The sequence below is a fragment of the Opisthorchis viverrini genome (assembly GCF_000715545.1).
Source record: "Opisthorchis viverrini unplaced genomic scaffold opera_v5_137, whole genome shotgun sequence".
Lineage (NCBI taxonomy): Eukaryota > Metazoa > Platyhelminthes > Trematoda > Opisthorchiida > Opisthorchiidae > Opisthorchis > Opisthorchis viverrini.
In genome coordinates, this window is record NW_008751790.1 from 841,966 (window position 1) to 851,798 (window position 9,833).

At 44.4% G+C, this 9,833-nt stretch overlaps 2 protein-coding genes across 2 annotated transcripts in view; one reads left to right on the forward strand and one right to left on the reverse strand.

The window, feature by feature from the left end:
• T265_06462 (hypothetical protein) overlaps window positions 1-2,056 on the forward strand; it is a gene marked incomplete at both ends in the record, with an annotated part of 31,554 nt that extends 29,498 nt beyond the window's left edge. Inside the window, 2 exons of the mRNA XM_009171730.1 lie at window positions 1,267-1,319; window positions 1,869-2,056. Of these exons, the coding sequence (XP_009169994.1) occupies window positions 1,267-1,319; window positions 1,869-1,953 (138 nt within the window). The remainder of the gene's footprint in view (window positions 1-1,266; window positions 1,320-1,868) is intronic.
• An 826-nt stretch (window positions 2,057-2,882) lies between these two features.
• The window catches only part of T265_06464 (hypothetical protein), a gene marked incomplete at both ends in the record, with an annotated part of 39,616 nt that continues 32,665 nt past the window's right edge, over window positions 2,883-9,833 (reverse strand). The window contains 2 exons of the mRNA XM_009171732.1: window positions 2,883-3,648; window positions 7,444-7,987. Of these exons, the coding sequence (XP_009169996.1) occupies window positions 7,475-7,987 (513 nt within the window). The remainder of the gene's footprint in view (window positions 3,649-7,443; window positions 7,988-9,833) is intronic.

A 9,833-nucleotide genomic window follows, 5' to 3' on the forward strand; every position in this document is an offset into this window, starting at 1 on the left:
TTGTGCGGCAGTGAAGCATTAGTGCCAACACTGATGTTACCGTCATTGATGATGATGATGATGATGATTTTGTGACGAGGCTTTTATTGTTGTCAGTTTCCATTCGGCCTTCCTGAATGGGTATCTGCAGGTGTAGGCACCTCGGAATGAATGTAGTTACCTCACACTAAATCCCTTCCTCGTCCCCCTTTACACATTTCTTCACAATAAGGTTTTCAAATAAATCATGATTGTACAGCAGCAAAGCATTGGTGTTGAACATTGATGTCATGTTGTCAATGATTATCAGGGAAACTGCATCATAGCTGCTTCCGTAAATACTGCGATGCTTGGGGGAAACACGCTAAAGTCACACCAACGGGGCTTCACCTCCAGGCCTCTTCAAGTGAGCACTGTCTGTTCGCGGTTGACCTTTCTGACAAGGCTACACCCGAAGGGACAAATAATCTGGTCAACATAGCCCTAAGAATTATCAAGTAAAACAAGCCTGCCAACCGCAGGAAGGTGGAAGCCGTAGGTTTTGAGTAAACTCAACCCCAGTGAACATATATTTAGCAGTGAATCCCACAAGTCAATAAATATTGCAGATCAATTTGAGGGGAACTAAGGAGCATTCGATGTTCAGGTGGGTTGCCTAATACAAGGTGAGATAATATTCCAAACCCAACAATGTTGGAACACCTTCCCGAGTCGTGTCTCTCTCAAGAAACTATCCTTGTTCTATTAGGGGCTTCTGCTGGAATTCGGATGCCCAGGGAAGTATTTCACGTCGTGCAAGTTGACAAACGTAGAAAGTGCAATCTGTGGATGAGAGTGCAATGCAGCAGTTAGGATGATTGGCGTTTCACCCAGTAGGATACCAGACAATATATATTCAAATGTGACCACGCCATTTTGGACGCCCCCACTAAACATGCGATCGGAGTTCGAAGTGCTTAGCTATCCTGAGACGGTGGGGTGATCCATGTTACTCAGTACTTAATCAATTTGCTAGCGTGCCTTTTCTGCGGTCAGACGTTTTCACAGGGTAGATGAATGTACGTTGAGAGACAACCGGACCTATGGAAAAGTATCATTTCTCTTGCTTTGGTTTGTGCCAAGCTATTATTCGAAAACTGTCCAGCATAAGCTGATTGATTTGAGCTGAGGACCTTAAAAAGTTTAGCCTTCTTCCACACAATATATTCTGTTAATAAGGCTAGTGAAAGCTTGCCAGTGCAGAGTTAATTCCAATTCCCCTTTCCAATTTTCGAATGTTTTTGCCAGATGCAAGATGTTGATGTGTACTACCAAGTGGAAACATTCCGGACAAAGCACAAGTGAGTAGTTCGCACTATTCTATGTGTATCACAAAAAGTATTTTCGATAAGTTAAGGGAAGGGGCTAAACTTTTGTCCTCACTTCACATAGACCTATAGATAGCACATATTCGAACGGAGGACTATCCGAACGTCGTGCTCGGTGTTAGAGGCAAACCGAACAGCGCCCTGCAAGAGTACAACTGTTGTACTCTATGCAGAGTATGAAGAGAGCTTGAGGCACATTTCAGTACTATTTTTTGACCAAGATGTATCATAAAAAAATTGGAAACGGTCTTTGGGGCAATGGCGAAATCAGCATCATTGCGAAGAAACATGGCTTCAGAAAACTGAGGTGGAAGTATGAAATTCGCGCATCTAGTTTTCTGCGTTTGCTTTCCTTCTACCTTCGTTATCATTAGCTTCAAATAAAATCCGACGGGTGAGTAACTGTCATGCTGCTAGGTGTCCTGATCTGGTTTAGATGAAACCTTCCCTTTTGAACTTGCTTGTACCATTTCGAACCAGATTTGAGGAACCCTGACAATCTATATATTTCGCACTTTTCAGACCCGGAGAGACCAGATTCTGTGAACAATGGTTACGGGGTGTGATCGACAGTAAATTACGTCTAATGCCGTATGTGACTTTTTGATCAAAGATCACGAGCGCCCTCATGAGGCTAGCAAACACAGCCATATGGATGCAAATCGAAGATACATTACCGTCCTTCTCGTGATAGAGTACGAACAGAAATACATTCCTATTCGTTCTAGTGAACTTTTGCAAACGACGGGCCTAGAAATATAAGCGACATATTGACTATTGCGGTTGGATTCTCCGATACAAGCGCCAATGTATGGCAACTTCAAATTCAAGTCTCAAAATACGCACCTGCATGTCTGCCATACCTTGGCACTTCATCACCATCGAGAGCTTGACATCGGTGTTCAACCCCGATGCTTCGTCACCGTATAAACACGATTTAGTTGAAAGCCTTATTGTGAAGAAAAGAATAAAGGTGCACGGGGAAGGAACTTGGTGCTAGCCTACTACAATCATTCCGAAGTGCCTACACCTCCAGACACTCATTCAGGCAACCCAGATAGAAACCGACAAGAACTTCATGGACTTCGATTAACAGCCAACCAGGCGCTGTGGGGATCACGCCGTCTCAGTCAGTTCCACAACCGATCCAGTGAAATAACCTGCGAATAGGACTTGAACCATACTCAGACCATACCGCGGACGACTAATGTCAAATGCGAGTAAACCCAAACCATCGACAACTGAACCCAGAACAAATGAGTTGGCTGCGGCAAAGTGATCCAACTCACCGAGGTACTAAAGAGACCACTTGAAATGTCTTTGCTCGGTTCTGGTATGACCTATTTGAGCGGAGCGGATTAACTAAGTGTTCCTTATACGGACGTGTGATGGGGGTACGTGGCTAACAAAGGTTACCATAATCAATAGACGGATCTACAATTGTAATATTGGTCCTCAGTCGCACAATCAAATACTCAAAAGGCGAAACGTGACCGCTGGCCTAAGTCAGGAAACAAGATGAGAAAGTGTCAGTAGTTCGCATTATTGAATCAAATTGAGATGTGCGCAAATAGAAAAACAAAAACTGAAAATAAGCAGCAACGTTGTGCCAGCTTGTACAAGCGGGCCAGTGATGCACTTAAAGCATAATGGAACGAAGAGAATCTAGGGACTAACAATATTCGAGGGCAGACGCACTCCTATTCGAGAGAACCACACTTTAGGAATTAAAGTGATGGCATTTACAGTAAAGTTCAATAGAAGATTAAGAAACAACGATACACAATGCGATGCAGAAAACAATGTACTAGTAGTTTAAAGGCAAACAAAGTTAATAAGAGCGACAACGGGGAAATCAGGGTTGCTATGTACATATGCTAAGTAATGCAAAATCACAGGCATCAAGCAGCGTAAATGTACATACAACGTTCGACCGGAAAGTGGGACTGGGAATGTTAAAAGTATCGGTGAACGGGGAAAACTTCATGACATTCATAGTGATGAAGGACGCACAACGCAGGACAGTTAATGGCAACTTGGGGTACAGGCGAGAAGCTGGTATTGCATGGGTGCCCAAACAGACTGAAATCCAAGCAGTACACAATCGGCGTAGAGGTCAGGAAGGGGGCGCGAGCGTTTAGCTGGTACTGGCAGCCAGGCAGCAAACATAAATACTTGCTGGCTTACACACTACCAGCAGAAAGGTGTAAAACCCATGTATATCACTTTACAAGGTGAACGGAGGGAATGTATGTATGTATGGGCACGGCATATGGAAGTCAACATTTGGAATGAGATCCAACTGAAAAACAAAGTGAGATAGGTAAGAAAATCTCTTAGGAAAAAAGGGATAAAAAGTAGTTTCAGAAAAATAACCATACCCTAAATCTCTTTTGTTAGGTTCTCGCCAAAATCGAGCGTTAAGATCCAGATCATCTCTATATCGTCCTATAGTCAGACTGACTCCCGGAATCGGAAGCTCAAGAGGATCGCAGTTATCCATCAACGAATGACGGGAGACACTGGTCAACTACGTATCCGTTTGCGGAAGAACTCCTCATGATTACAGAGAAAGCGTGGAAAACGGGAAGTTTGAGGTAGAAGAAAACTTGAACTGTGTTAATACTTGTCGGTCCATTTCGAATTACGCGTACCTTTATAGTACACGAATACGGACCGAAAAATCGCAGTTGGTGAACCGCAAAACTAGATTGATGAACATCCTTAAACTAGAACAAGCGAGAATACCAGACGTACGGTGGAATGATGGCTTAAGGTATGTATTATTTGCCGACAAAGAGAACGCACTCTGCAGCGGCCAGCTTTTTAAGGCGAATTACACTTTTGCGCCGCTGACGGATCACTTGCCGGATCAATCATACCTAACAAAGTGTACTTTCACACTAGAGCCGCCTAACACAACAAATCACATTTAGTGCCACCATCCGCGATAATCTAGTCATCCACTTAGACCTAACCACGTAACCAGTGCGATTGGTTGCTGAAATATCTGTTCGGGCGTACTGGCAGTCATAGTTTGGGGCACCAACAGAGGTGGTATGGGTGGCAGAAGAAAACGGGTGTTCCTGGATAACAGGTCAATTGACAATTAATGCAGAGCAAGCTTGTGTGCGTAAAACTCAAGATTGGTGGGAAGTTGATGGTGTGACCTTAGCACACCGAGAACCCAATCTATTCGTCTCATCATAGTGGTGAAGCATGGGTCCGTATTGCGTGCAGTGTAGGAAAACAACGAGGAGAAACAATACATGAAAGCGCACATACCCTTTTCAGTGTGACTGGCCCTATGCGGAGCGCATCGAAATATCGTCTGAACGAAACTTGCTAACAAGTGGGCCTGATGCCGACTGTATGAGGGTGCGGTGTCCCGTTTAGTGTCTCCAGTACTTGAACAGATATGCTGTTCCCCACTTCTGACTGGAAGAGCCCACAGGTGTATTACGGTGAATGAACGAAAGACTGATTACGATTTCTTTCAAATAATGGGTAGCACATCTTGCGATGTGGGTCCATTTTACTAGTGCTTTCCCTTTTTAGGAAAAATAAGGACCAGGATCTTCCATTGTAACTCCTGAAAGTTGTGTTAGACAAGATGAATGCCAGAATGTCATCTACGGGGCGTTTTGGTGACCCTCAGAAAATTTGTATGAGAGCGACCATCAAGGAACTGATAGAACGTAAACAAATGGAAAAACCGACCTACATCCTGTGGGTTTCCGGATGGTATGGAAGACTCCTTGAAGAGCTTGGAAGCCCACCACCCTGCCACAAAACAACTGATCTTCCCTGATATAGGTATATTCCGTTCAGCTATAACACCCTTTCGGTGTCTAGCTGCTATGCCACCAGAAGGAAGCACGAGGGCTGGGATACTGTCAGGTTGCCCAAGCCTAGACAGGGAAAGTCGAGAGGCAGAAGTCGGGTTCGAACCACGGACCTTCCGGTCAGTGGATTCGCGCTCTAACCACTTGAGCCATCTCGCCTGCAACCAATCAGATGAAATTGTGTCTCTGCCGGATCGCTGCTCATCACTGTCACCAAATTCAGGATACGGAATGTAGTGGAGTCCTGCACTCCATATCCGCCTTTTTGTGAAAAGCCTTTCACCAAACCACTGACGATGAAGACACTAAAGACAAACTGAGAACGTCAGACCCAGGTAACATTTAGTTAGATCGTTCACGGCATAGCGGCTGTTAGCATGTCTCTCCCTGCCTGAGCGTCCTGTGTGCATTTCTGCAAATAGTGTAAGCTAGAATGCAAAACATTGAACCCAATTCGGTGTGAGTTAAAAATTCGGATGAAAGGTATATCGGAGGTTGGCGGGCATCAGACGAAGGTGTATGGACTCACTCAACTCGCCTACACAGTTGAAGTAACATGCATGTTTGGTGCAGAGCTGGATGTGTTACTAAGCGTAACTAATCCAGAATCCAAAATAGACCCGACAAGGGAATGAGGACGGAGGAAAAACAGGTATTTCGGGTCACATGCCGAGCTAAGATGAAAATAGCGGTGTAAATCGCTATTGGTCGGAGTGCACTTCCAACGCTAACCACGATGAATGGTAGCAATTAGATTTTGTAAGCAACTGTGTCTTCTGGATAATGTAGCCCGATAAAAAAAGGGTAGCAAATCCATCATACGTAATGAACATTTTCAAGTCAAAAACCCATGAATAGAGGTACCCAGCCCTATGTAGCGTAGCATTTCTACTCCCTAACATACTGATTCAATGTATACCAACTACAGCAGCGATAAGCAGTTTTTCACAGTAAGATCCCAGCAAAAGGAAAGCACAAAAACCAACAGGTGGACAAAACAGCAAGTCTGGATCAGATACCGTCAGTGTTTAACTTATGCGGTTTATTATAAGTTTGCCCTTTCACAAATTCATCAAAGAGTGCAGTGGGAGTGACTGCCTGAGCAGGTTCGAAGCGCGAAGTCCCAACCCAAGCCCCCCCACCCCGGGCAGACACTTGGCATCACCTGTACGCACGGTGAATAGCATTTGTTTAGCCGATACACTGAATCCGTTGAGGAAGCCTGAGTAGTCACAAATAGGTGCGTGATCACTCGTTACTTTGTGTACTCACATCACTATCGCTTCAACAGCTTTCCTCCTGTCCTAGGGTGAAGGCAACATGCGTGTCGTATTAGAGCTTACAGTAGTGGGAATCCAAATCAAATCGTCTGGCACGTTATTTTCACTTCACCAATACAAGCTGAAACTAGCTTATCACGTCTGAAAAGTCCAGTATGTTCGTGCCTAAGTGATGTGTGTGTGGTTTCATCCGGAAAATCGGACGACGACTCAGTAATTATACTCATTAGTTACGTACATCGACCAACTACGCATCACGGTGCTCCGGATACGCAACCCGACGGACTATTCACACCTAACATACGACGTCCGAGTGCTCTCAAGCAGTTGCAGATTTTTTGAACATGCTCTTTTCAATTCCTGACAAGATTATTACTGCTGGTTCGCATAATCCTCAAAGAGAACCTAACAACTGTCGGATCACTCGTGAGTAGTAAAATGACCTTGCGAATACGAAGTATAGGCCAAAACAAATCGAGCGTTTCGATCAGCCTGAACTTATCTGAACGGTTCAACATCATGGTCTGTGTCGTCGGTTCGTTTAGATTACTGTTAAATTGGACTCCAGATCATCTGTAGCCTTGGATCACATTACTGGAGGAGGGCTAACTCAACACTTTTCGGTCATTAGTGGGCTATGAACGATATTCCACAATGAAAATGCGGTGTTATAGACAGGTATTTACTGCCATAAGATAAACTGGTACGATGTAGTGTTTGTTCAACTCAACAATCAGCAGACAAAATGAAACAGACTTGACTCTTAAAACCTGCTTGTACACGGTGAATTATTCGGCTTTCTGTTCATGTGCATTCTATGTCTAACCGATGCATTTTGCAGTAAGCAGTAAGACACACCTGGAACCAATAGCCACTATAATGTAGTTGTAGTCGAATGCCTAAAAAGAAGCTTATGTTGAATGAATCTTGAGGAAATACACTTCTAAAGCCTGAATTGACCTGTGGGCTCACTTGAGGGAAAGCTCACTGAAGTATCCTCGGATCAAGGGCGTGCTTTCGATCGACCACTATTGGTAAGTCGTTGAAGTAGTCCAGTAACCACTGGGGTGGAGTGACGCCCGCTGGCAGCAGACAATGACGTATTGGAAGCATTAGGAGTGTTGGAGGCATTCGACTGTGATCGACCACAGGAACACTGATCCAAGTTATGGGTCATGGAATGATGCCGTGAGCCATGTTTTCGCTGTCCGGTGCCATGAAGGAGGCATCCCGAGTTTCGGGAGCCGACTGAAGATGATAGGGTTTTCGGAGGTGAAGAAGATGTCGTGAAGTTTGTTGGTGAAGCACCTGAATTGGGAGAACAAGTGGGATTTGGTGTGGCATTTTGTGCCTCTGAAGCAGAGGTTGGGCTGCCAGCAGAGATGCCGATCGGCACGGGTTGAGATGTATTGGGAGGATATATACCAACTGCTGCAGCACGTACGGAGGCCAGATTTCCGACATCATCCGCAGCACGGTTGATATTTGTGTAATCACGCCCAGTAGGTCGGAGGTCCTAAAAAGATCATAAAAACAGTGAGAAACGAAAATCGGTTAATAGCGAACAGAGAAGGGGGTAATATCGAAAGGTTGAAATCGCTCTAACCGTTGGATGGAGGTAAAATAGAAGCTCACATCTAGGAACTTGTCAGCTCAATAACGGGTTAAAACATCGAGAACATCCGAAATCCTGCTAATAGGTAAGACCACAAGAAGACCCAGCAATCTACGAAACAGCTATTCAGGCAGGAGTAATAATTCCTGAAATGGGATGCGTTGCAGTGCTGCAAAACAAACGAGTCTTTCGTATGGATGGCGATCAATTCCTCAATGGAGCTTTCACAATGTAGACTTGCGCAAAATGTGGATTCACGCACCTTAATACGACTGACTTTGTGGATCCGAAGTACTTACCANTATTGTCTGAACTAAGCCTCTATTTCAAGTTGAAGCACTTATCCAAAGACGTCGCACAGACTGTCGAAAAGAGAAGGGAGAAGTTATTACTACGAAATAGAACCTACGGATAACAACATCACTAGCCATATGACCAATGGAATACGCTAGTTTATCTATGACCACCATGACGTTGCGCTAATGGTCAATCCTCGAGGACATTTATAAAATAGTATAACGGGGAAGATGTGGTATCATGCCGCTTTGCGTCGATTGAAAAATCGAATTCTGTTGCGGAATTTGCGGGGCTACTTTGAAAACATTTGCGTTTCTTTGGCCGACGAATGATTGAAGGCAATGAATCTCCAGGAAGACTCGTTCGGGAGAAGATCTGTGTCCATTTTTTGTATCTAAGATGCAGATTAGTTTTGCTTCCTTGTTCAATGGTCTGTAACCGGTCAGTTGGCATTCCCGAATAAATAACTCCACAGCGAAGGCCTTCTTCCATTCACTCGTATATGCCGGTAAAAAGAGGGACTTCTAGAGTCGGCTGTTTTTAGTGCGACATGGCGGAGGTGGCAAGTACCCTGTTCTAACTAGATAAAAAGCTCATGTAACCCATTTGTATTTCTAAGCGATCCAAGGGGTACCGAGCACTCAACCGGCCAAAGGAGATACATGCATTCCATAGATGAGTTGGATGGAGAAGGAAAAATATTAACTGAATGATGAGGGATAGGGAGGACTGGTCGTCTTACAAGGCATTTGAAGGCACATTCCAATCCGCCTCAAAAGGATTGATTTAGTGTAAAAAGCGGACCACCCCATTAAATAGGTTAGTTGATTGACCACAAGATAAAAAAGGAATGCTCAGCTGTGAGAATATGTCCAGCACCAGAAGCTGCGGTGTTTTATTATGAAAGCAATTACCAACAGTCTCCGTCATATCGGTCCGACTAGCCTTCCGTGATGAGGTCCGTGTGATCTTCCATTTGCATATCTAGAGATGCAGCAACACAAGGCTGCCAATCGATGCCAATGGTGGTCTTGTCAATTTCTGTCTGGATTGTCTGGATGTGTAGGCACCTAGAAATGGCTGAATTAGCACTAAGTCCTTTCTCCGTCTTCTTTCATTCTTTCCCTTACACTAAGGTTTTCAAATAAATGACGGCTGTACGACGCCCAAGCAAACTAATTACGTACTGTGTTTGAAGGTCCCTTTGTCTTCACGTCAAAAAGCTACATTCTAGCCCTTAACGAAGACGGAACAGAATGTCCCTAGGGAGCCTGTTCCCCGATACACACAGTAAAAATTGGAGAGAAAAGTCTGCGGGTTAAAACACTCCACATTACAGAATCAACACATTCAGATAAGGCGCGAACGAGGAAAGCAGACCTACATTGTCCAACTTCACACGTTCGGACATTGTATTCACGTATTGCTGTACTGCTTTGTAGATAAATCG